Source organism: Heptranchias perlo, chromosome 22 (genome assembly GCF_035084215.1).
Source record: "Heptranchias perlo isolate sHepPer1 chromosome 22, sHepPer1.hap1, whole genome shotgun sequence".
Classification (NCBI taxonomy): domain Eukaryota; kingdom Metazoa; phylum Chordata; class Chondrichthyes; order Hexanchiformes; family Hexanchidae; genus Heptranchias; species Heptranchias perlo.
In genome coordinates this window covers 36,897,070-36,923,898 of record NC_090346.1, presented here as the reverse complement: position 1 = coordinate 36,923,898, position 26,829 = coordinate 36,897,070, and the positions used below count along the sequence as shown (strand labels likewise).

Genomic DNA, 26,829 nt, shown 5'->3' with positions numbered 1-26,829 from the left:
TGTGTATTTCCCCTTTCTAGGTTTCCCACTTTCCCTCTTTGCGGGAAAGTGATGCAGAAACTCCACTTACTGCTTTCCTCAATGGTCTGGTTTGGCCACGATCGGGGGCGGGGGGAAGGGGAAACACTGGCCATGATCAGGAGGAGGGGGGAGGCATTGGCTGCGATCAGGGGGAGAGGGGTGGCAGTGGCTACGATCGGGAGGAGAGGGGAGGCAGTGGCTGCGATGGGGGGAGAGGGGCAGCAGTGGCTGCGATCAGGGAGAAAGGGGAAACTGGCTTTGATTGGGGGGGAGAGGGGAGGCAGTGGCTATGATCGGTGGGAAGGAAGGGTAATTAAACTCACAAATTTTACATGTTTGTGAAGTTAATTCAATGTTTTACTGCAATTTTTTTTCAGTTAACTACATCTTGAAGGATCCTTTTGAAAGGATGCGGCTTTTTGTTTCTTCTGTGCCTCGGCCCTTCCCTCATAGAGTAATTCGTGCTCCAGTTCCTTGGCACAATGCGTACAGTAAAGCTAAGGCTTGGAACGAATCTCATCTTTTCGTTGTCAATCCAATGATGATTGAACTACAGGAGTTCTGGTACACAAAGTAAGAGAATTAACTCGTAAGCTGACTTTGAGTTTGATTACGCAACCTCTTTTTGCTTGTCTTTTATAGAAATTACTTTACGTACAGCGCATGACTAGGCAGTTATACCAGTAAAACGGTTGCCTAAACCATTCTATTTTATTCAAGTTGTATATCTTCATTTGAGTCAACCCAAAGTCCTTATTGTTAAAGTATTTTAGATGACCTACAAGTAATCAGAGTTCACAATTTTAGTTGCAAGCATGGTTATGATGCCCCCTGTAATTGAATAGCTTTTACTCATTGGCCCAGCTTACACATGAATAATAGTGAGGTATCAGAGGGTGCCCATGTCCATAGACCTGTATCCAGCAAGGATCATTGCCCTCGACCCCTCCACTGTCTCTCATTTGTCATGTTGCTTGTCCGACAGCAAAAATTTCCTCCAGTTAAATATTGGGAACACCGAAGCCATTGTCTTTGGTCTCCGCCGCAAACTCCGTTCCCTATCCACCGACTCCATCCCTCTCCCTGGCCACCGTCTGAGGCTGAACCAGACTGTTTGCAACCTTGGTGTCCTATTTGACGCTGAGATGAGCTTCCAACCACATATCCGCTCCATCACCAAGACCGCCTACTTCCACCTCCTTAACATCGCCCGTCTCCACCCCTGCCTCAGCTCATCTGCTGCTGAAACCCTCATCCATGCCTTTGTTACCTCCAGACTGGACTATTCCAATGCTCTCCTGGCTGCTCTCCCATCTTCCACCCTCCATAAACTTGAGCTCATCCAAGACTCTGCTGTCTGTATCCCAATTCGCACCAAATCCCATTCTCCCATCACCCCTGTGCTAGCCGACCTACATGTCTGGGAATGCCTCGATTTTACAATTCTCATCCTTGTTTTCAAATCCCTCCATGGCCTAACCCCTCCCTATCTCTGTAACCCCCTCCAGCCCTACAACCCTCCAAGATCTCTGCACTCCTCCAATTCTTGCCTCTTGTGCATCCCTGATTTTAATTGCTCCCCCATTGGCGGCTGTGCCTTCAGCTGCCTAGCTCTGGAATTCCCTCCCTAAACCTCCCTGCTTCTCCACCTCTCCTCCTTTAAGACACTCCTTAAAACCTACCTCTTTGTCCAAGCTTTTGGTCACTTGTCCTTAGGTGGCTCCGAGTCAAATTTTGTTTGATCATGCTCCTGTGAAGCGCCTTGGGCGTTTTACTACGTTAAAAGCACTATATAAATGCAAGTAGTTGTTGTTGTTCAGGAGAGGAAAGGAGAACTTGTGAAAGCGCACATTGAAAAGAGGATTTTACAAATTCGTGCTAACAGCAGGGAGCTTCACGCGATGGCTGCGTATTAATTTTAATGAACTGAAAATCACAGGCAACACTCTCGCAATTTCCCAGTGTGTGTGACCGGTAGCCGAGGCTTCTTGCCCATACTGTACATTCGGATTATCGACCACTGTGGGTCTGGCCTATTAAACTATACTTGATTCTTTTTTATGTGTAAAACAAAAAGGCCATTTTAACAACATTATAGAAATAAATGAGAGGTGGCTGGGCATTTGAACGGAATTAAAACAACAAATTCAGCGCCTATGAGGTCATAATAATTCATTGTATGGGTTCACCAATCTTGCGATCTTTCCGTTTCCTTGATCATAGAATAGAATCATGCAGTACAGAAGGAGGCCATTCTGGCCCCTCGTGCCTGTGCCAGTTCTTTGAAAGAGTTATCCAATTAGTATCATTTAGTTTTTATTGCCTCTCCTAATTTTTCCTTCCAAAATGCATCAATTAGTCTGAAACATAGAAATCTTCCAATGTAGACCTACATGAAATATCCTTTATATATACTTGAATTGGATGTACCCTTGATCCAGAGTAAAACTGGTGTGTACCTTCAAATATAGCCTGATTATAATTATGTTAGATTGTAAGATTTGTGCAATACGAATGCATTTTAGATTTACGAGGAAGTTGAATTTAGTATTAGACATGGCCAAAATAGTATTAATAAAATCACCTGTTAAACTTCCCTTTGAAAGCTGCAGTAGAATGGCTTTTTGCTTCTCATCCATTTTCATTTGTCTGCTGTTGCTGATGAATTAATCTAATACTGTAAAATCAATTAATTTAATGCTTTTGTACTGGGTGATGCTATCTTATGCTAACGCAAACTCTTGAAATTAAGTAGATTTTGAGAGTTAGCTTTTAGTCCTTTTTTTGAAAAGTAAAATTTATGTCCTGTTCAAACTGGGTAATAAAAATACGATAATACATATTTATTCTTCACAAACCCTTTCAATGATATCCTAGCCCTGTTGGCAGTTTCCTGCTAAGAAATCCCAAGAGCCAACTTTAACTCCTCAGAAATGTCTAAATTTGAAGACCTACATTTGGTGCTGAGATCAAATTGCAGCTGCTGTAATATCCACCACAGGAAATGCCCCTGTAATTGAAATCAAGGAAGTAAATGTGCGTAGAATATTGTTTTATGTTTTTTGACGCTCAACATGACAATCAAGCGATTAGACTTAAATGGAAACAGGAGGGTGCAATTCAATCTGCAGGTGTACTGATTTAATAACTCAACCATCTGCTTCATTCAGGTTCGGTGATTTCCGATTTGTTCGACTGAAGGAAGTAAAAATAGAAGACCTTCCTCTGCTCCCTCAGGAGTTTGAAGATCTGGTCAGGAAGCACTGTTCAGAGGCTCGTTATATCCTTGAAAACATGTCAGTATGGTATATTTTATGTAGATGAAAACATGTAGAAGCACTATGATCATTTATACACTACAATCTTTTTGCATCATTGATTAATTTTGGGGCTTTTTAAGGTGAGGGGTGCCACTGAAAGAAAAAAAAATGTAACTGTATGCATCCAGCAGCATCTTCAAGCAGTCATAGTGAAATGCGTTATAAGTTAAAGTTCCTTCCACTTTGTCTGCGAATATGCTGTTACCCTAAATTCAAAAGCAAGCCCTTACTGGAAACTTGTGATCTTTCTGTTTCCTATAGCACTTATCTCCTTACTGAAGTTACACCCGCTAGGAAATGAGATGAGACTGATCAACTCATGGCATGGAGAGCTTTGCAGCCAACAGTTGGAGGAGACTTTCATCCCATCAGACTGGGCTAGATGTGAATCTTGGTGTTGGGGTGTATTTTAAAATTGGCTCCGAATGTAAAACAAAGATAGTTTGCATAGTTATTGGGGCTGATTTTGGTCTCAGTACCTTCCTGTTTTTTGGTGGGAGCAGGGTAGTTGTGAGACCAAAATCACAGTGAAGGACTTGCTACTCTGTTGCTGCCAAAGTCTGGACTGCCGTAATTTTAGAGTGGGCCTGGAAGCAGGCATCCAAAAGGCTCGCTCTGGAAATGGACAGGAGACTCATTCATTTATGCTAATCGTACATAGAACTCTGAAGCACTTTTGATGCTGGAACATGCAGAGCCCACGCTGAGCACGGCCTGCTAGTGGCACTGTATGTAGAGCGGCTAAACTATTGGTCATCAAAGAACCACTGGAGGCCACTTTTTGTGGGGCCAGGAGGAGCCCTAAAAAAATCTTTCAGCCAGCTGCCGGACCTTGCGCGGCTCTCATCTCTTCCACCCCTCCTCTTTGAGATTAAACTGACAGTTCATCTTCACGGAGTAGCCACTGGATTCCACTGTCTAATCAGCGAGCTGCCTGTCAAAGCTCACCGATATTTTAATGATGCTCGACCATGAAATTGACTTGGGCCTCTGATGAAACCTTATCAGACAGGTGGTGAGCTTGGTCTCTCTTGGCTTTTTAGAAGAGTAGTATTTTTTTCCTTGAAACTTAAATTAACCTGTTAATTTGTGCTTGCAGATGGATTCCAACCTGTGCAACTCTCTTCCTTACTCACAAAGAGAAGTGGATGCATCTGGTGCCACAAAATGATTGTGATTCCACTCAGCGAGTTAAAGAATTCTTTGCGTGTGCTGCCTCTGTCATGTCTCTGCAACTAAGGGAGGCTGTTGCCAACTCTTTGGAGGATCTCCTCTCATTTTTTACAGTACACAAGGTACTATAGAAATGTTTCATTAAATAATTAGTGAGGTATGCATGAATCAAAGGGCATTAAAAATACACATTTTATTGAACAAATATTAGGGATGTTTTTGTTTAGCTGGGTAGACAGACAAAATGCTGTTGTCATGTTTATCTTTTTATGTCACGTTATGTAAACTGTATAATTTTAATAAATACTATGCTGTTAAGCTTTGATAGTCTGGTAGAACTCTACACTGCAAATAAGAAGTTTCTTTGTGAACTCATTTCTTTGATTATTTAAACAAAAATTTATTTTCCCTAGATGTGATGGTGGTAATATCAACCACATTTATGCACATGCTTGAAAGGGCCTTTGGTAATATTTACTGCTATTGATTGAACAGGATGGAAATGATTTTGGAGAAGAATTCCATGAGATGAGATATGTTAGGCCTCAAATCATGATCCTCAAACTGAAAGTGGAAGAACCTAAAATCATTTTTGAACCAAGTCTGGATGAGTGCTGGGATCTACTTAATCGATGCTACATGGAAATTCTAAACAGCGCTGATGGAATTCTTAAGGTATCTAACAATCTTAGACTTTTGTTTTGTCCAAAGAAGCTAATAATGCACTTGTTTCTATTAGTGGTTCCTACTTCTTAGATATACAGCTTTAGCAGCTGGTAAACAGACATGGGGGCTGAAAATCTACCGGGACTGCATCCCGGTGTAAATGCTGGGATGCGCCTGCCCTGAACCTCTGGCACTTACCCTGCCCAAGTATGTGGGGTTAGCAGTAGATCCTTTAATTTACATAGCCCCAATGGTCACCCATGCCACTAGTGGTGCATCTTGGCTGCCCACCTGCTCCAGGGGGCTAGGTTGCCTGAGCAATCCCCCCCCTCCAAATAACCTTTAAACTTCTAATCAGCCTCCTTTGTAAGGGGGCCGAAGTAATCTTAAAAATGTTTTAAATTTTCAGAGGACTAGGCTGCATATTTTTGGCCTAATGTTTTCCAGTATTGTAGCTGAACAGATATGGACCTTGTGATTTCTCCATCTCTCCCTCTGGTTTTAATGTGCTATTTCTGCGAACACTTCCATAGATAGATGGAGGGAAACAAGGCAACTCAAATCTCTCATTCACCTCCGAGTGCCAGTATAAGAATGTTACTGACATGGGAACAAGTTGCCTTCCTGCTTGGTCTCTGCTGAGCAATGATAAGAGATGCAGAAAAACATAGCAAGAAAGGAGAAAAAAATACATGAAATGGGGGAGCAAAGGAAGTTAGTAGAAAATTAATTCATTATAGTGAAATACAAGGATCATAAATTTAATTGAATAAATTGAAAGGACTGCAAGGAAGATTGGCCAATCTGTCAAATTGGATTATGTGGGTAGGTCATGTGACATAAAAACGAAAGTACTTGGAAACCCATTAATTATTCCAAGCTTGTTGAGGGAACATTTTATAATTAATAGAATGGTTTAAAATTATGCATTTTCAAATTTATTGTAAGAGTTTGTATTTTACTATGAATACCCACCAGAACATATTTTGATAAATTTGTTTTTGATTTTTATTTCCCCACTGATTTCCAACTCTCCAAGCTATTGCTACAGTTACTCACTGTTTCTGGGTTAAGGACACTAAATTTCAACTTTGGAGGGGGCTTAAAACGGATGATCTGATCAGAGGAAAATCAGGCGGGGTCTATAACGGGCAGCCAATTGATCTGGCCTCATTAACGGCCCCCACTGAAGTTGAAAGTTCCATCCCATGTTGTGCAGTTAATTAAACAAAAGCCGTAATAAATCATGACGAACAAAATTATGGTGATAAAACAATACCTATCACGTCAGACTACACAAGAAGTTGAAATTAAGGGAAGACTCAGGACATCAAATGTTGTTGTACTGATGACTGTTTGTGTGTTTGCGTTAAAGCATGCGTTTAATTGTCCTAAATTACTTGTTCAGGGCGAGATGTTGCTTTGAATGTTTTAGGGGAGAAAAGTTGATTAGAATATAAAAGCAACAATATAAATTGTTATTCCTTTCAACTGAATTTCAACAGGAATAAAAAAAGCACTGCAAAGACCAAAAACATCGTAACTGAAAAATGCAAGTTTTATCTATATTGCATGGCAATAGCAGTAACTTCTAAAAGTAAATCCATCATCTAAATGAACAAAGAAGGAGGGTTCAGTGTCAGGTCCCGCATCACTTCTGATTTGCATTGCTCTAGAGTAAGATATTGACTAGCACTAGCCTAACCTCCACCTTATTCTCAACCGAGGATTCCCCTCTACTGTAGTTGACGGGGCCCTCGACCGTGTCCGTCCTATTTCCCGCACTTCTGCCCTCACCCCTTTCCTTCCCTCCCAGAACCAGGATAATGTCCCCTTTGTCTTCACCTTCCACCCCCCCCAGTCTCCATATTCAACGTATCATCATCCACCACCTCCAATGCGATCCCACCACCAAACACATCTTCCCCTCCCCTCCCCTCCCCTTTCAGCATTCCGAAGGGACCGCTCCCTCCGCGACACCTTGGTCCGCTCTTCAACCACCCCCAACACCCGCTCTCCTCCCCACGGCACCTTCCCATGCGAGTACAGGAGATGCAACACCTGCCCTTTCACCTCCTTTCTTCCCACTGTCCAGGGCCCCAAACACTCCTTCCAGGTGAAACAGCGATTTACTTGTACTTCTTTTAATTTAGTATACTGTATTCGCTGCTCACAATGTGGTCTCCTCTACATTGGGGGACCAAACGCAGATTGGGTGATCGCTTTGCTGAATGCCTCCGCTCTGTCCGCAAGCATGACTCTGACCTGCCGGTTGCTTGCCATTTTAATTCTCCGTCCCACTCCCACTCTGACCTCTCTGTCCCCTCAGCCTCTTACACTGTTCCAATGAAGCTTAACGTAAGCTCGAGGAACAGCACCTCATCTTTCGTTTAGGCACTTTACAACCTTCCGGACTCAACATTGATTTCAATAACTTCAGATCATAACCACAGCTCCCATTTTTTCAGACAGCAAGTGTTGGTAATGGTTCCGCTGTTGCCATTTACAACTACTTTAGACTGATCTTTTGTTTCTTAACTTGTCCCATTACCACCCTCCTTGCCTTGCACCTTTTTGTCATTTAATCACCCTTATCCTCTCCCCTATCACAGACCTTCTCTTTTGTTCTTTCCTCCCTCCCCTCCTCTCCCTGGCTCTGTACTTGCTTAAAACCTTTAACATCTTCCAATTCTGACGAAAGATCTTCGACCTGAAACGTTAACTCTGTTTCTTTCTCCACTTGCTGAGCTTTTCCAGCATTTTCTGTTTTTATTTCAGATTTCCAGCACCCGCAGGGGTTTGCAGGGGATAATACCAGTTTTACACCCATTTAAGTCCCACCCCCCTAAATTCTGCTGAAAATAAAGGAAGGTAGAAAATGCACCTGTTTTAGCTACGGTGCAGCCATGCAAGTAATGGGTTTAGGCCAGGTTGACATAAGTCCTAATTTCCAAAGTTTGTGCCCTAGGAGCAATCAATCTAACTCATCCCACAATGATATATTGGTAACTTAGAACAGCAGCTGTTGAAGATGAATTGCTGTGTTTCATTATGCTATTAGATGCTCATAACTTTACTTTGGATTGGTCTTTTGTCAACATTTTTTGCTCTTTATTTTGGAGGCTTCTAGCTTCATTTGGAAGTTTCCCTTGAGCTGTTTCCTGTTTGGAGAATTTCCATAAAAATGAAGGGGAAGGCTGCAAAATGTTTTTCCCCTATAGGCATTACCATCATTATGATTTATTTGTTGGAGGAGAATAAGGAGGAGGAATAGCAGGCAACACAGGAAGCCAGGCTCATAAGGCAGCACTGCAGGCAATCTAGACCTGTCTACAAGTACCCAACTACCACAGTGTATAGCCCCAGAAGATTGATATCTCTCCTCGATATATCAATGGAATTACATGCCTGGCGGCCTCTGTGCCCTGTGGGACGTGTGCAGAAGTTCTTTGAGCTGCCACTCGCTCCAGGGTGCTCTGCATTGCAGAGAAACCCTCACGATAACGTCGCAAAGAATGGCATTGCACTCTGTCGCTCTCTGTCACATATCTTCAGGGAGTTTTTGCAGCGCCCTCAGATAATTCTGATGCACTTCAAGAATTTGTCTTTTCATGACGGGTCTCGGAGATCGTCGCCTCAATGCTCAACAGCCGGAGTCCGTCTCCTAAGCCTCCATTCAGGTACATCATGCTGCACCTCCAATACCTCATCCTCTGGCTCCATTTGTGAGTTGCGAATCACTCCATCAATTTCTCCTCTAAACCTTTACACTGGATAAATTGCCTGAATCGCACTAGAAATTAGATAGAAACGGCCTCCGTTTTATAAACTAGGAATGCTTTCCCTCCTCTGCTTGTCCCTTGTACTGTGCACTTGTCACGTTGGTGGTTCTTAGAAATTTCTACATAACACGTGATGAGGTGGCTGGAGGATAGAGGGATTGAATGTTTTTATTTATTTCTTCTGTTCCTTTTTGTTTTAGTCTTTCCAGCCTTTGAGTTCTCTCACCACACCAGATTCCACTTTCTGGCAGAGAGAAGAGGCAGATGATCTGTTCCTAGGCCAATGTCAAACTGCTCTGTAATCAGCTGCGGGGAGATTTGTTGATTTAAAAAAAATACTTTCCCCTTTCTGCAGACAACTTCTCATCGGGAAGAAGGGTTATTTTAAGGTTCACCGTTCTAATCATGGTAGAGAATGCTTACATCCTCAGAGGGTTACTAAGTTATGGTACATTATTTTTGTTTCTTTAACAGGTGGAGTGTGAACTCTTTCCAGATGTTAAAGACAAAAGTCTCATCCTTCGTACAGTAAAAGCAGAAGAATTCCTGGTCAATGAAGTTATCAGCAAAGCCTTAGAAATTTTTAGTGCAAATATCATCGGGCCTCAAAGGTAAATCTGCATGTAGTTGTTGTAAATTTGAAAACCTCAATACCATTTATCTCTTTTTTGATCCATATCCCTTGATAGCCTTACCTAATAAAAATCTGTTGATCACAATCTTGAAAATTTCAATCGTCCCAGCATCCACAACTATCTTGGGGAGAGAATTCCACTACCTTTTGTGTGAAAAAGTGCTTCCTGATTTCACTCCTGAAAGGCCTAGCTCTTATTTTCACATTGTGCCCCTTGTTCTGGATTCCCTCACCAGAGGAAATAGCTTCTCTGTATCTACTCTATCGAATCCTTTTATTATTTTAAACACCTTATTTAGATCACCCCTCAAACTTCAAAACTCAAGGGAATATAACCCATAATTTATGCAACCTCATAATTTAACCTTATAAGCTCCGGTATCATTTTGGTAAATCCCCATCAAGGCCAGTATATCCTTTTTGAGATGCGGTGCCCAGATCTGACCAAGGCTCTGTACAGCTGAAGCATAATTTCCTCCCCTTTGTATTCCAACTCTCGTCAACTGAACTTGCTTTTAGCATGCACTCTGGCCAAGAAGCTAAATCCCTAGAGGTGAGCACTATCAGGGTTGTGGAGTACAATTCAGCAGTTTAATCTTTGAAAGGTCCAACTTGGGAAAAGAGGGTCACTGGGATCCTCACTTACTGCAGCAACACTGGTGCCTTTATAGGCAGTGACGGTGCAATCAATGGAGTGCCTAACCAAATACTGTACTACTTGAAATACTTTCTGAGTTTGACATTCTTAAGCACAAGTACCTTAAACAGAGATAAAATCAAACCTGCACTTTTCCATTCTGTGGTATTGTGGTTTGTTCCATTATCCCATGTAAAAATACAAGTTTACTTCACTACATTTAATTCTTCAAAACAGAATAACTTTTATTATGTGCACTAAATATGTTATTTTCTCTTCGTTTAGCTACCTAAATGTGTATAAAATATACAGTGATCTTATGAACAACAAAGCAGAACAAGATGTTGCAACTTTTCTGTCGGCGAAACATTCAATAGAAGCATTCATAACGGTAAATATACTGCTACCTATTTTAAACCTCTGCTTTTTGCACTGTAGAAAGGTTACGGCTCATAGTTTATTACAGAAACACAGCCAATAAAAATGTTCTAGTTCTACAATTTTCTGAAGTTCTGTTTCAGAACAATCTTTTGAAGTTTTGCAGGACTTGGCTAGATATTGGTCCTTGTTCTACTATACATTTTGCACCTAATACATTTTGCACCTAACTTATGCATAAATTGATCAGGAACATTTGAATCTCTCTGATTTGACTGGATTGCCACCACTGTAGATATATAAAGATGTGGTTTGATGGTAATGCAGCACTTTGTCAGTTTCAGTCTAACAATTAGGGTAAATGCAACAGAACCCAATATACTTCATTGTGTGACAGTGTCATGACATGTACCAACACTGGCCTGTATCTAGCTATTAGCATGAATCAAATCCTTAGAAGGCTGGTATGCCTGCACCAGTGAATAGGTCAAATACATGTGGCTGGGTTAAACTGCACACACTAGATTCTCTGGTCCCCTCTGAAATTCAGAGAAATATTATACAGGCAATTATGCAGAACCATACAATCATAGAATGATTGCAGCGCAGAAGGAGGTCATTTGGCCCATCGAGCCTGTGCCGGCTCTTTGTAACAGCAATCCAGTTAATCCCAGTCCCCTGCTCTTTCCCTGAAGCCCAAGTATTTATCCAATTCCCTTTTGAAAGCCATGATTGAATCTGCTTCCACCACCCTTTCAGGCAGCGCATTCCAGATCATAACTACTCGCTGCGTAAAAAAGTTTTTCCTCATGTTGCCTTTGGTTCTTTAGCAAATCACCTTTAATCTGTGTCCTCTGGTTCTCGACCCTTCCACCAATGGGAACAGTTTCTCTTTATTTACTTTATCTAAACCCGTCATGATTTTGAACACTTCTATCAAATCTCCTCTTAAACCTTCTCTGCTCTAAGGAGAACAACCCCAGCTTCTCCAGTCTATCCACGTAACTGAAGTCCCTCATCCCTGGAACCATTCTAGTAAATCTTTCCTGAACCCTCTCTGAGACCTTCACATCCTTCCTAAAGTGCGGTGCCCAGAATTGGACACAATACTCTAGTTGTGGCCGAACCAGTGTTTTATAAAGGTTCAACATAACTTCCTTGCTGTGATGCAAGTGCATTGTGTCTCTCCACATTTTAGAAGAAAGAGGAGCAGAGTGTAATTTGGTTACTGTTATTTAATGGATCTCCCTTGAGCCAGCATAACAACATTAGAACGTTTAAGGTATCGAGAACTTTGCGATCCCAGGAAGTTATCTATTTACAATCTCTTAAGTACCTGTGTGGGCAGTTATCATGTTTCAGGATTTCTGACTATGCCACCATGGGAGGATCTTGGTGTAATTGATGTTAAAAATTCTACTGTTAAACCAAACGTGGCTCTCAAGTGGTTAAACTTAGAATTTAATGCTATTAGTTTGCACCAATGAAAAGTTTACATTGTTTGATATTACAGTATTTCTTTCATAACGAGACTTTATTTTTAATTTCTTTTAACTTGGTAAATCAAGCTGAGGAATTTACTATGTTGGCTGGGCCATTGGGGGTGGAGGTAGGGTGGGGGGGGGGTGCGCAAATGGAAACCAAATGCTTTTCCACCGGGGAAAGGAGGGGGAAAGTCAGTGGTTGAGTCTCCCAAACAACTTGTGTGCACCTCCTGATGGGCTGTTATTGGAGGTGGTCTGGGAGCAGCTCATCTGCCAAACAAGTCTGTGGTGCAGGAAAATTGGAATCTCAGTATGTTTTATTGGGGAATGTTGCATGGGAAGGGATTAAACATCAAATTATTGTGTTTGCTGAATTCTGTCCATTTTTGCTAACTACTGCCTCTTACTGCCAGAAAATAAACAGTTTGCAGAAACTGTGGAATGAAATAGCTTCTCTGCACGTCACTGTCCCACTTGCTATGTTTTGCCTTGATGCTGTCAGCCTGAACGCAGAGCTCTGTGCTCGCACTGCGAAACTAAAGGAGACTTTGATTGAGTCTGTGGTACAGGAAAATCGGAATCTCAATATGAGGTATGTTAAAAGTTTTGGCACTTTCGTGCTTGATAAGAAATAAAAGGGTCCCTTGCTGTTTGTGGTATATAATAATGATTTGGACTTGAATGTAGGGGGCATGATTGGCAAATTTGCAGACGACACAAAAATTGGCCGTGTAGTTGATAGTGAAGAGGATAGCTGTAGACTCCAAGAAGATATGAATGGGTTGGTGGAGTGGGCGGAAAAGTGGCAAATGGAGTTCAACCCAGAGAAGTGTGAGGTAATGCACTGAGGGAGGGCAAACAGTAAAAGAGAATATGCAGTAAACAGGAATATATTGAGAGGGGTAGAGGAAGTGAGAGACCTTGGAGTGCATGTGCACAGGTCCCTGAAGGTGGCAGTACAGGTAGATAAGGTTGTGAAGAAGGCATACGGAATGCTCTCCATTATTAGCCGAGGTATAGAATACAAAAGCAGGGATGTAATGATGGAACTGTATAAAGCGCTGGTAAGGCCACAGCTGGAGTATTGTGCGCAGTTCTGGTCACCACATTACAGGAAGGACGTAATTGCTCTGGAGAGAGTGCAGAGAAGATTTACAAGAATGTTGCCAGGGCTTGAAAATTGCAGCTACGAGGAGAGATTGGATAGGCTGGGGTTGTTTTCCTTTGAGCAGAGGTGGCTGAGGGGAGAATTGATTGAGGTGTACAAAATTATGAGGGGCCTAGATAGAGTAGACAGGAAGTACCTGTTTCCCCTAGCGGAGAGTCCAAGAACTAGAGGACATAGATTTAAGCTGATTGGCGGAAGGATTAGAGGGGACATGAGGAAAAACTTTTTTACCCAGAGGGTGGTGGGTGTATGGAATTCGCTGCCCGAATTGGTGGTAGAGGCAGGGACCCTCAATTCTTTTAAAAAGTACCTGGACCTGCACCTAAAGTGCTGTAAGCTGCAGGGCTACGGACCGGGTGCTGGAAGGTGGGATTAGAATGGGCACCTGGTTGTTCTTCGAGCCGGCGCGGACACGATGGGCCAAATGGCCCTCTTCTGTGCTGTATCTTTTCTATGGTTCTATAGTGCACTTTGTCTTTTAAGGATGGCCTAATATTTTCAAGAAGGGTTCAGGTGACTTGTAATAAGTTTCTTGTACTTGTAGTAAGGCTATTTGAATAAAAAATAGTTTGCTGGCTCAGTACTTGTTACCAAACGCTGAAAGTCCTTTAGATTTGATGGACACCTATTCAGTACTTTACCACCGCTCCCCCCCCCCCCCCACCCCCATTTGCGATGTGGCTTATTTGGAAGCAGACCAGGGGAAACAACCACAAGCCCCTTGACATCTGCTGAAGTCATTTACCTGGGCCTCTAACAATTGTCTCTTTACCACGGAGGAGTAATCCTAACTCTAACCCTAACCCTTCCCCGGACCGTACAACTGGAATGAAACAAGGAGCATCACAGTCAAAGCAGTACGTCCTCCTATTCTCGCAGCATCATTCTTCATATGATTCTTTGTCTCCATGGACTGCTTGACACAATGGTTCTTCCCTCTTACCAATTCTCTGCAAGGCAAACTGCAGAGGTGCCCGATTGCTGCTTTGGGTTATTCTGTCATTACAGCCATGGCACAGCAGCACAAACATTCACAGGGAACAGACCTCTAACTCAACATGAAGACCACCGACATATGAATAGCAACTTCTGGCACACATAAATTAGAAACTTACTACAAGTCACCTGAAGGTGTCCAATTAAAAATCCTGGTCCATTACCCAAACAAAACCAAAGATCTCTGGCTCTCCTTTGGGGCTTTAACTGTACCTTCCCCATTAATACTGCTGCAGCCTTCATAGCTCGCGCCCAATTTGCGTGCCCGGTTGCGGGCGGCACACTCAGTGGAGTTTGGCGTCGTGGAGACCCTGCTGATCTTAACGGCAGGACCCCATTAAAAAAAAGTTCCCGGAGCCCCACCCTACACTCGGTCAGCTTCACTACCTGACCAGCGGGTAGGAGTGGGAATTTGGCGGCAGGAGACCGTAGCCGGGAACCCATGGGAATGGTCCCCGGCATTCAGTAGGAGTAGGGGATTTCCTATGCAATCGGTGGGATGCCGAGGCTGGAGTTTTCCTTTCTAATCGAAGGGAGGCCAGGGTTGGATAGGCTTAAGGACTCCTTGCGGGGCTTAGGAGAGAACCCTCCTGCTCCTCCTGGCCCACAAGGAGTTCGAACAGAAGGAAATTTCTAAGACTTACTTTGGCATCCTCTGGTCAGTCAGCTCGTCCCGTCGTTGTGCTGCTGCTGGGCAGCAGAGAGTCCAGGCTCCCCCTGGCTTGACGTTAATATTATGTCGCGACACTGATGACATCATCGGGCCATGGGTTTTGCATCTTGAGTAGGCCCCCGCCTGCTTTTAGCCAGAGCCTCATCAAAGGCAGTGCTTACCATCCACAGGATGCACTGCAGCAACTCCCCAAACCCGCGACCTCTACCACCTAGAAGGACAAGAGCAGCAGGTACATGGGAACAACACCACCTGCACGTTCCCCTCCAAGTCACACACCATCCCGACTTGGAAATATATCGCCGTTCCTTCATCGTCGCTGGGTCAAAATCCTGGAACTCCCTTCCCAACAGCACTGTGGGAGAACCTTCACCACACGGACTGCAGCGGTTCAAGAAGGCGGCTCACCACCACCTTCTCAAGGGCAATTAGGGATGGGCAATAAATGCCGGCCTCACCAGCGACGCCCACATCCCATGAACAAATTTTAAAAAATTGCCGCCGTTAATATTACAGTGGTCAGGGAACGCGGTGGGTTGGAGGCGGGATTTTGATTTTCAAGACTTTAACCCATCACCCGACCTTTTCTTGCCCGTCCAGTGGGGCTGTTAAAATCGAGGCCATAGAGTCTGCTGCTGGGCTACAGAAAATGGGTTTATCAGCATAAACATGGATCCCCAGAATCCAAATTAAAAGAACCATACAAAAGTTGTTTTAGAAGGGTGCTAGTGCTGACGGTTCCTGACTCGTGGGTCTTGCACTACTAGCAACAACACCAATATAAATTTGCCAGATTCACCAAATCCAACTTTTTTTAAACTAGGTCTTTCCAGCAGCAGATTTAGTGAATCCAGCAAATTTACATTGGAGTTGCTGCTGGCTCTGCCAGACCCTTGCTCCAGGATCACTATTCTAAGGCCCATACATTGCCGGTAGCAGGAGGACTGTATGCCCGCTGTTGACGATGCCCTCTTAATTCAAAGTGCCTACAGTGACACAGAAATATGACACCCGCAGCTATGTGCGCAAAGGCTACAGCTCTGGTCTTAAAGGCAAAAGAAATGTACAGAATGAAACGTGCGGTGGCTTTCTTTTTTTTAACTGCTGTTCTCCCCTCTCTAGTATTGTTCAGCGCTATGAGGAGATATCTGATCGAATCAGTGAAATACCTGAGACCACAGAAGAGCTGGTAGATCTGGACAATTTCATGAAAAAATCCAATGATGTCACTATTATTAAACTAAAAGAAGAAATATTTGAAGCAGCAGACAGATTGGATTTTTTGTTAGACTATGCCACACTACCAGGTAAGCAACATGTATCGTATAATTTAGAGGATGATTTGAGCATTTAAATTTTTTTTTTAACACATCCATGTAGTATTAGCATAAACTGTTCTGATTTCCTTAATTACTACCTTTTCGAATTTAAACGCAAGTAGCAAAGGCACATCAGAAGGTACACTAGCAAAGGTAACAAGGGGGGAGATTTTCACCGGCTCCACTGGGAATCGCGGGGAAAACTTACCGCCTCATTCCCACTCCCGATCCATTCGACGCCATCCTGAAAGTGGTCTATTGCTCGGCGGCTGGAGTGCACACCTGTTTTAGGTCGTAGGCCCTTTTAACATGCAAATCAGGCTTCCATAATGGATCCCGATTGCCATTTTAGAAGACAACTGGTCGTTGTGTGGGCCGGTTTGCCCAGTTTTACCCGGCAGCAGAGCCGAACAGCACCAAAAACAGTAAGTTTCAAATTGCCGAGGTCAGGTGGGTTTGGCATTGGCTTGCCCCTACTGCCCCACCCACACGATTCCCACTCCGGGTTAAAATCGGGGCTTATATTTTTCTCCTACAGAATATATAAGTTAACCGAATACTCTTTAGCAGTAGGTTTTACGTTCAATCACGTTGTCACGTTTCAGATTTCTGATCATCTTTCCACAGAAAGAAATTTGGTATGATTTATATTAAAAATGTTAACCTTTAAGTTAAATCCAGCTCTCAAGGAATTAAAGTTACCACAGCAGGCAAGGCTTTGCGGGGACAAGTGTGTTTTAAAGCTGGACGGACCAATTTGTGGAATGTTGCTACGTATGTATCAATTCGAACTTTTAGCTAGCTAGTTTTCGGTGAGTTTATTCCATGACAGTTGGACAAATCGCACACGAGCAAAGTTTCGCTTATTCAAAGTTTGATCCTTCCAATAAGGTAAAATACTTACAAAATCAAGCAATCCTGATTCTGCAAAACGAGGTCCATTGAGTATATAGCACTTCAAACTTCCTGGGTCGAATCTAAAGTCCCGTTACAATTTTGCCACTTTTTATACCGTTCTCAGCTACAAATTACTAATCTAAATGTCCTTATAAGGCATGAAACTACCTCTCTAAACTACACGATGTGTATATATGACCATTGGATAAAGTTATACTATTGATTGACATGGGCGAGATGTTATTTCCCATCACTTTCCCATAAATATTATCTTCCTCATTCGAGGTCACTGGACCCACAATATTTAAGTCTCACCTAGTACCATGTATGGGCCCTTTCATGCTGGATAAGGTAAGCGTGCAGGTGTTTATTTTATCCTGAGGCTTGGCTTTTGCATTCCTGTGGGGAAAGTAGAAGCATGAGATTCTGTGTCCAACCTCGGCTGTTCTTTTAAAAATTACATATTAACCCTTATCCTGCCCATGTCTTCAAACAGTCCCCTTATTGCTGACTTCAAAATATTGTCGGCCAGCATGATGCATTATTTCATCAACATCCTGTACCTGTCTGTCTAATCTGTAGCATAGATCATTACCAATTTGTCTCATTGAATATATCATTAGAAATATTATGAATATCATTATACATTGTATAGCAAGTAGAGTTTTAAAACCTACTTCCCCTCATGTATCCATATATCAAAAAGTCGTCAGCTAGACTTAAAAGATCCTCCAGTACCCTCTTAATGTTATACATATTGCAGATAATTTTAATGTCAGTTTGGAGGGGAAATCACCCTGAATTTGGACTTGCCAATTCTATGTCCTTCTCTACTTTTAACTTCAATAACTCTGATAGATACCAGTGTTTTTAACCCCGTCCTTGTTGTTTAATTAATTTGTGTGCAGAAGGTTGGTTTCTTTATGGAGCATGTGTCAGAGCCTTGAATAAAAGTTTTAAATTAGTAGTGATGCAATATATGTTCTCACTCGCCTGAGCCACAGTAACCATTTTATGTGGTGGTATCAGCACGACTGAACATGTCAGGGACCTGTTATTCAGTGCATCTTCATCCTGCATTCCGCATACTGGTTGCTTTGTGTGCAACACATCACTTCTGCACACACAGCGATATCCCAAGGTCATGCAGCACGAGCACGAGACATGCGGTACAAATTATTCCTGCCCCTCCGGACTATCTGTCAAAAGATCGGGAGGAGGGTCTGGAGGTGTTTGATTAGAATCTTCCCCTGCATGGTCCCAATGTTTCAGGTACTGGCCAAGCTATAAAATACATTAGACCCCAGTTGGTGGGGCAATTTTCCTGCTTCTACCTTAAACAACTTCTTTGTGCGCAATTAAGTTACATGTCCCCATAATATTAACTTTTCATCTCGATCATGAGCTCTGGAGGAACCTTACCATCCAATAAGCTAATACTGCATTCTCTGTCATAATTTCTTCCACAGTCTGGTCCAATGCATTACTGATACTTTTGTGTATTTTATTAAACCCTTCTCGGACAGCTTAAACGGGGGCCCTTTTGTAAACAAGCTACGTTCAAACTGAGTGGATTGACAGCAGAGACAGGAGTGCTGGCAGTTTCCTTCGGAGGTAGTCACTTTGACTTCCTCCCATTGAGCACTTTGCTTCAGAAGCTGAGAAAGGACACTGTATAGGTTAAAACTGGGTCTTTGAGAGACTAAACTTCACTCCGCCTTGTGACCCTGCTGTGAATAAGAGGCATAGATGTTCCATGGTATCTCTGTGGAAACAAGCAAATTGTCAGCTTAAAACAAAACTTGAGGTCAACTTGAGTCCTGAAACTTAAAAATAATTCTAATAAAGCACTTAGCACTGCAGCTTGGCAAAATTTTTGCTTAGTGAAATATTCAAGCAGAGCTGAAGATCTAATACTAGAAAAAAAATGTCATGCTGCCTACGGGAGTAAAGAGTTTAACTTCTATGCAGCACTGACTGTGAAGTGTGCGGAGCCAGCTGCAGCACAAAGAACACCAGATTGGCACAGGTTTTGAATAAATTTAAAGAAACTTTACCAAATTGAAAAGACAACAATCGATTTATATCTGAGATCTCAGGCATAAAATAGGACATTATCCCGTAACTAACTTTGTAATTTGCCAAACTCCCTTTACTCTTTTATTTTTACACCTTGTGCATTTGATGGTGGAATAATGCTTCCTGTGGATTTATAAAACCAAGAGTGGTTAGAATGTGGAACTTGCTACCACATGGAGCAGTTTAGGTGAAGGCATAGATGCATTTAAGGAGAAACCAGATAAGTACACGAGGGAGAAAGGCATAGAAGGATATGCAGGTGGGTTAGATGAAATGGGATGGGAGGAGGCCTGTGTGGAGCATTAACACCGGCATAGATCTGTTGGGCCAAATGGCCTGTTTCTGTGCTGTAAATTCTATGTAATGTAAAATAAACTTGCACAATGCTCATGATAGCCTAAAGTTGCAGGTATGATATGCCCAATCGTGCATATGAATTCTGCCAAATAAATTTCAACCTAAATAGATCTAGGATACTCATCTTTAATTTTTAATGTACGGCCAATTTCTAAACACTGTTAGCGAAAGCACAAAAGTTCCCTCAATTTCTAATATTGCTACCTTGCATCGTCACCACAGGGTAAATGTATAACTAAATAAGTAGCTGGGTTGCAAAATGGAAGAACTTGCATCTTTAGGAAATGCAAATCTGATAAAACTAACAGAAACCATTAGCTGATTGACTACATTATCACTACCGTCACCCTTCATATTTCTGTAAAACTGCGTAGCACAATCCTGTTGGGGAAGACAGAATTTTAGTTTGTTCATCTTATTTAAAATGAAAAGTACTGTTTTATAACCTTGTCTCTTGCACACAAAAGGATATATCTATAAATGTTTCAGATTAAGTCCCAATTTTTGTTAAATCATTCATCCCCATTTTACAGTTGAGAGGTAATCAATAACTCTTCAGGATCCCCCTAGTTTTATTGATTCTTTTGTCCACGTTTTGTCCAGATCATCAGGACTAGTGGAGGCAGCTGAGGCGATTTCCAAAACTCCCCCGCTCTCTGAGTGGAGGAATGCGGGAGGTAATCAGCATAGTGATTGTCTGATTTGTCAGATCCAGAGGTTCTGGAATATAGAATAGTCCTCTACCTCTTCAATCTCCATAAAATAGACCAAAATGAATGAGACAAGGCAGGAGAATCCCAGCAATATTCTACTGCTCTGGCTATGTGTTCTATTGGCTTTGTTGTTTTCTGCTCTGCATTGTTTGTTTATGTTTAGTATCAATTCTATTAATACTCCATCCGTAGCTATTTCAACATCATTCATGAAGTATGTGTGTCACCTATTTTTCCTTCCTCTGTGCAGTACTTTATACTTCTCTGCAATATATTTTATTTGCCGTTTTGCCCACTTACACATTAGAGGAGATTTTGGGTGCAATGGATGGAATACTGAAAATTTGAGTCGATTCCTTTACTGGCATGTGCTCCAACCTCCCAGATTTTCCATTTTTTGTTGCACCCAGGAAATTCGGTCTGCCATAAAAATCAGACGACCCATAAAAATCTATTCTATTTTGTTCAACTCATTTTGTCATTTCTGAGCTGCCTCTTTCAATTCTACTGCCCCTTCTGGTTGGGTGTCATTATCCAAATTTGACTACTTGTTAAACTAAAGCTCCACCTGCCTGCTCAGGTGGATGATAATGATCCGCTGCCACTATTTGAAGAAGAGCAGTCAGTCTTCCTTTATACTTGGAAATATCCCTCCCTTAAACATTGCATCTGTGGAATGACGCTGGTGCAGAGTGGCTGCCATTTGTCACTACACTCCAAAAGCAGTTTTGAGATGTTGAAACAGTTCAACCTGATATGCTATATAAATACAAGTGTTTCATTGTGATTGCTAAGAAATTCTGTGGCTTGGATGATCCTTTTCTGACTGTTAGGTTTTCCCTGTATATTAAAGATGACGATATAAAGCTGAACAGTCAGGTCTTCAACTGGCCAGAACAAATTGTAGTGTTGCTTGATTTACATCGGGACCGGTTGCTGAACAGGAGAGACGATGTAGAAGATGAGCTGAGGAAACGGTCTGTATCTGAAAACATTTCTTACTTACACCTGGGAAATAGAGTGGAAGTAGAGCAGTTCTTTGTGAAATGACTTTGTAGCAAGGCAACAGGGAATAATGCCAATAAAACCTAGGGGCATTCTTGACAGATTAAAGTTTGTAAATGTACAGAATGGGCTTTAAGTGGGCATGTCCTCTATAATGTCTCCCTGCCTGTACACATTTTACCAAACAGCAGGTTTTGCTTTTATTTCAGAATGTCTCCCTTTTAATGTACAGGTAACTTGCTCAGGGAACACATGTTAAACATGAAGTTGGTTGGCTTTTCCTTCTATGGAAATTAATCCTTTAATTTCTAAAGCGCTTCATATCTTGCTACATAGCAACTAATCTGTAACTTAGCAAAGACTTTTGTGTCTATCAAATACCATTGTTGTGTACCATTTTAAAACAATACAAGGCCTTTAATTCCTGTGCTGTTGCTGTAGAGGGTTGTAAGAACCTCGCTTGTTTTGGAATGATTTATTATTTTTATCAGATATTCATCACTTGCTTTGCATTGCTGATAATGGATATTTTGTATTCATACCTGTTGTCACTATTTAAGAATTGTCAATGTTTTTTCTCTTTTATTGTTCTAGTTTAAATGGTTTCAGATTTATTTTGAGTGTTATAGAAGTCTTTAGAATTTTTTGATAGCAATGTGATGATTGATAGACTTTAAAAAAATCAACCTTTGCAGACATTTATTATCCAAAGCCATTGAACTGAGAAAAAACTTGTGTTGTGAGAGCACTTGCATCGTGTATGTGCCTAGCAACACACCCTAATGTCAACAGCCCACGATGTTTTTTGGTAATCCAAGTGTAAGAACCTTTTCAACAGCAGCTGATTAACCTTTATCAAAAACAATTCCCTATTAAATATAAGACAGTATAAAAAATCAAGAAATTATGTTTATTACTCTCCCACATTACTTCTAGCCATTAGAGCTAAACTGAGTCACAATAAACTCTTTTATTAGAAACCTTCAATTCTAACACACGGAAGAATAGATGTCTGGCGACAAATTATGAGGCAGTGATTCATCGAGTGTTTCTGACATTGTAAATCATGCTAGTCGTGCTTCAGTGATTCCTGATGTCAATGGAACCTATTAATGAATTCCTGGCTTAAACCTGCTGCCAGATAATTGTACTCCTTTATAAAGTATAGTTGATTTTTTTAAAGTAAATTTCTGATATTATCATTATGCACTGAGATGAAGTGGTGCAAAACAGATAAGAGAGTAGTGAAGAAGGTAGCAATGTAGGACCTGAAAGTACAGTGCATCTCATGACTGGTACTGTAATATTAGTTTAGTATCTTTTCAAAATGCATTTTGTTGGGACATAAGATGAACACCATGCATTCTAAACACCTGGCCCTCAAGCCTCATTACACAGTGTAGAGAGGGTTGAAGTTAAATCAACTTCACTGGTAATTATGTAAACGCTAAAGTGGAAACAGTTCTAAAACGTACTTATAAGTTATGCCAAACTCCTGCAACCATGTTGCATTCCTCTGCTCTGAGCCCATTCACTTTTTTATGAGAAGTGTTTTTTTAAAAAAGAGCTTTTAACAGCCTTTTTTTTTCTTTTTCTAATATAATTTATTTGTGTTCATCAAAAATTCAGCGCTGGGCATCCAGTACAGCATCAAGCACTTCTACGTCCACTATGGTATAGACCTATACAAAGTAAAGTCCCCTTTACTCTACCATGGCATCAACCTCAGAAGAGCAACCTCCATTGCACCAGTGTGAATTTTTCCAATTCTCTCGCCAAACCATTCTCATGTTCCTTTTGAGAGAGATGCCCAGTTTAGGGCCAATTTGTGCTGAATTAGGGAATGTTTTGTGGTGGGGGGGTTATTGCTCGCAGGGAATTGAGTTGGAACTGCCCACGCTCATTTTGCATAGAACCTTTGGAGCCAGCATAATGTGAATTTTTACCCTGTCCTTCCGGGCTGGATTTGAACCCAGAAATGAAAGGGTAATGCTCTAACCCTTTGTGCCACATTTTTCTTTCATTTTTATCTTTAGAACTTAGTTTATTTCTTCCTTACTGTTGCAACCTATCTACACAGCCCAGTGAAAAATGTCAATGTTACTTTATATACATGATAAAAGGACAAGGGAGGTCTATTATATATGTTGATTTCATTAATGGTTGCTTTTCATTTTTCTTCCCCTGTCTCCTTCACTTTTCTCTTGGCCTCTTTTTCTTTTCTGTTGGTGTCTACTTTTCCCTGAAGATTTACTTTAATTTTGAAAGATTGTTTGTATCCTGTGCTTTTTCACTCACCCTGCCCCCACCCCCTCCATGGAAGACACCATTCCCCATCCAGGAGGATACTCTAGAGACCTATTCCCAGCCCTGAGATGCTCTTCTCATTAGTGATGCTCTGGAAATAGCTCCTGGGATATGGGTGAAAGCGGCTCATGATGACTCAGCCTCTTATTTTGTTGTTACGTCCTGCTTGTCCCTTCTCTGTGGTGACTTTGACTGAGACTGGTAATCTTACCCGGAGGGAATTGCATGTCAAAAACCCACATTGTACCGTTACCTGGTGCAGTGCACGGAAGCTGTACCACCATTCTGCCCTTTTTCCTTTTTTTAAAAAAAACATCTCTTCAGTCTTTCAATCATCTTATTCAATTTTTTCCATTTATTGTCACATTTTTCTTTTTCTTTGCACTTTCATAGTGCAACAGTACCTTCTAACTTCATAACAGAATGCTGGTGAAAGTTACAACACTACGAGATATTTTTATTTTGAACAGAAAACAATTGAATGAATCCTCTACCTCATTTCTCTAAATACCTCATTTTTCTAGAATTTCAACTGACATTTTATTTAAATGGTTGCCAATGATACAATTTATTGTGCATTTAGAATAAAAGAATTTCAGAAGAAAGTGGTGGCATACGGCAAAGAAGTAGATAGTTTCAAGAGAAAAGAAATTATAACTACTGACGAAATGAGGAATAATGTGGAAAAGCTCAGTGAATTGACTAAGAATCTGGATGCAGCTTTGGATGAGCTAGAGGTTGGTAACCTTTTGGTGTAGCAAATTACAAATTACTCTGGCCGTGTTCTCTGTTCAGGAGCATATTTTCCATCCCGCTTTGACATGGAGAGGCTTTTGGAACAAGCTCCCAAAACCAGAGCGTTCAGTTCCCATGGCTTCTGTCCTTCGTGTACTCTGGGTTGATTTATTTATAACCCCCAAAGGCATTTAGCTTGCAGTTCTAGGTTTCCTTTCATGAGAGCTGTCCAATACCAGGCATTCTTACGCTGCCTCTACCAGACTGCTAATTTAGTTCCAAATTATGAGAGTGTAAGTGTATTGACGATCATGTATTTCATGGGAACTATTGTATTAACTGTTCTAGATCATGCATAATAATCTTGGGGTATGAGACCATTTATGCGGAACTTTCCCTTTGGAGGTTTAATCAGTTAGGTGGAGTCCATGATACGGTGTATTGCGTTCTTACATTCTTATAATTTTTTTAATTGTGTATTCACACTCAATGCCCAAACTCATTTCGTTAGGAACCTTGCAGCCAGCAGATAAAGGGGACTCCATCTTATTGATTGTTTTTACATTGGTGATCGTTCAATTTATGTTGCAGGAGAATCGAACTGGCTGGCTTATTTCAGATTTTCTGTGGGTCTAGAATTCCATCACCAGGATAAGGAAGCCGGTTCTATCAGTATGAGCACAGGGAACAGTTGCACAGTTGCCGCTCTCACATGATCCAAACTAAACATGTGGTAATATAAAAACACCTAATGTTATCGGTTGAAAATCAGATCTCTGAGATGAAAGTACTATTCCAAGCTACCCTGTGACCTGGATCCATTTCCTTCTTTTCTTGCACCATATGCAGTGTGTTCCATCGCATTACCAGTTATTCTTTTGGAAGCTGACAGTTTCCCCTGTAACTCTATTATTCAGTAGAGCATTATTACATTTATAAACCAGTGTAATCCAGAGACCAGAACCTAACAATCATTGTGCCTCTTCTAAGATCCGATGCAAAGCCATATCCATCATGAACTTCACTTTCTGTTTTTAAAGACTATAAATAAAGAAGAGGAGTTGTTGGAGCATCGGGTGACCCAGTTCCCTCAATTACTGACCACAATAGCACAGAAGCATCCTTACGATCAGCTGTGGAACACAGCATACAATTTTTATACCAAATCAGAAATGTGGATGAATGGTGAGTTTCAAAAGATAATTGAATGAGAAACAAAGGGAATCCTTAAATGAGAATTGGTTAAAACATGTGTTAGTGGATGGAATAATCTCCCTTTCTAGTGCATTACCAACAAAAGACAAAACCCCGTCATCTAAAAGTTTCCGTGAAAAACCATGACGTTTTTTTTTATTCAAACAAATTTTTTATTAAAAGAAAATCCTTTGTTGAAGCCTATCCAATTTTAAAATGATTTGAAGTCAAATGCACAAAATTCTACTTGTGTTTGAGTAAAGTGGCTTTAAAAATTCTAAGGGCCCGATATTAGGAGGGCGGTGGGTTCTCAGCGGGGGGTCGACTGGGCGCGTGCGTAACACGCCCAGTGAAATCGGGGTGCTCCGCACGAAATTGCAGGCTAATTGGAGCCACTTACCTGTGCTTCCAGGTTTCGCGCTGGAAAGCTGTGCAGCGGGCGGACTGCGCATGCACAGCATAGGCTGTCAGCTGGAGGAGCCCTGTTTAAAGGGGCAGTCCTCCACTGACTGATGCTACAGGAAATAGAAAAAATTACAGCATGGAGCAGCCCAGGGGGAAGGCTGCTCCCAGGTTTAATGATGCCTCACTCCAGGAATTATTGGATGGGGTGAGGAGGAGGGGGAGGACAGAGATCTTCTCCCCCCCCCCCCCCCCCCACGGCGGGCAGGAGGAAGCGGCCTGCCTCTGCCACCAAGAAAGCCTGGCTCGAGGTGGCAGAGGAGGTCACCTGCACCACCAACATATCGCGCACCTGCATACAGTGCAGGAGGCGCTTCAATGACCTAAGTAGGTCAGCCGAAGTGAGTACACTTACTCATTCCTCTACACTCCGTCTGCCACATCACTGCCCCCACCCCACATCTCCTTCTGCACTGCCAACACTACTCTATCACATCACTCCCCACACCCCACTCAAAGCTCATCCTCATTTTACCTGCACTTAATCACCTTGCCAGTACTCATCCCGCCACTACCACTCAACCCAATCCTCATACAATCTCATGGCTCTATCTCATACTCACCCTCTCATGCATCTCTTCCACGGTCAGCCTCACTCAACCTGCCACGACCTGTGCTGCAGCCACAGGGCATGCATCATATATGTGCAGTAGGAAGCGTAAGGCAAACGTGTCATGAGCATGAAGGGGATGCACAAGGGTGTTTGAGGGTTTGTCATGGTTGTTACTTGTATTTAATTTCTGATCAACTCACATATCATATTATATTGGCACCACTACTGCCACGTCTTTGAGAACCTTGTCTGGTTTGTGCAATAATGCCCTTTCCT

General features: G+C 41.9%; 1 protein-coding gene across 1 annotated transcript in view; it reads left to right on the top strand.

The window, feature by feature from the left end:
• Positions 1–26,829, top strand: part of dnah3 (dynein axonemal heavy chain 3) — a 170,403-nt gene that overhangs the window by 31,043 nt on the left and 112,531 nt on the right. Inside the window, exons 6-16 of the mRNA XM_068003063.1 lie at positions 399–594; positions 3,192–3,317; positions 4,441–4,636; positions 5,010–5,189; positions 9,437–9,573; positions 10,519–10,624; positions 12,509–12,687; positions 16,055–16,239; positions 21,151–21,274; positions 24,193–24,346; positions 25,385–25,529. Of these exons, the coding sequence (XP_067859164.1) occupies positions 399–594; positions 3,192–3,317; positions 4,441–4,636; positions 5,010–5,189; positions 9,437–9,573; positions 10,519–10,624; positions 12,509–12,687; positions 16,055–16,239; positions 21,151–21,274; positions 24,193–24,346; positions 25,385–25,529 (1,728 nt within the window). The remainder of the gene's footprint in view (positions 1–398; positions 595–3,191; positions 3,318–4,440; positions 4,637–5,009; positions 5,190–9,436; positions 9,574–10,518; positions 10,625–12,508; positions 12,688–16,054; positions 16,240–21,150; positions 21,275–24,192; positions 24,347–25,384; positions 25,530–26,829) is intronic.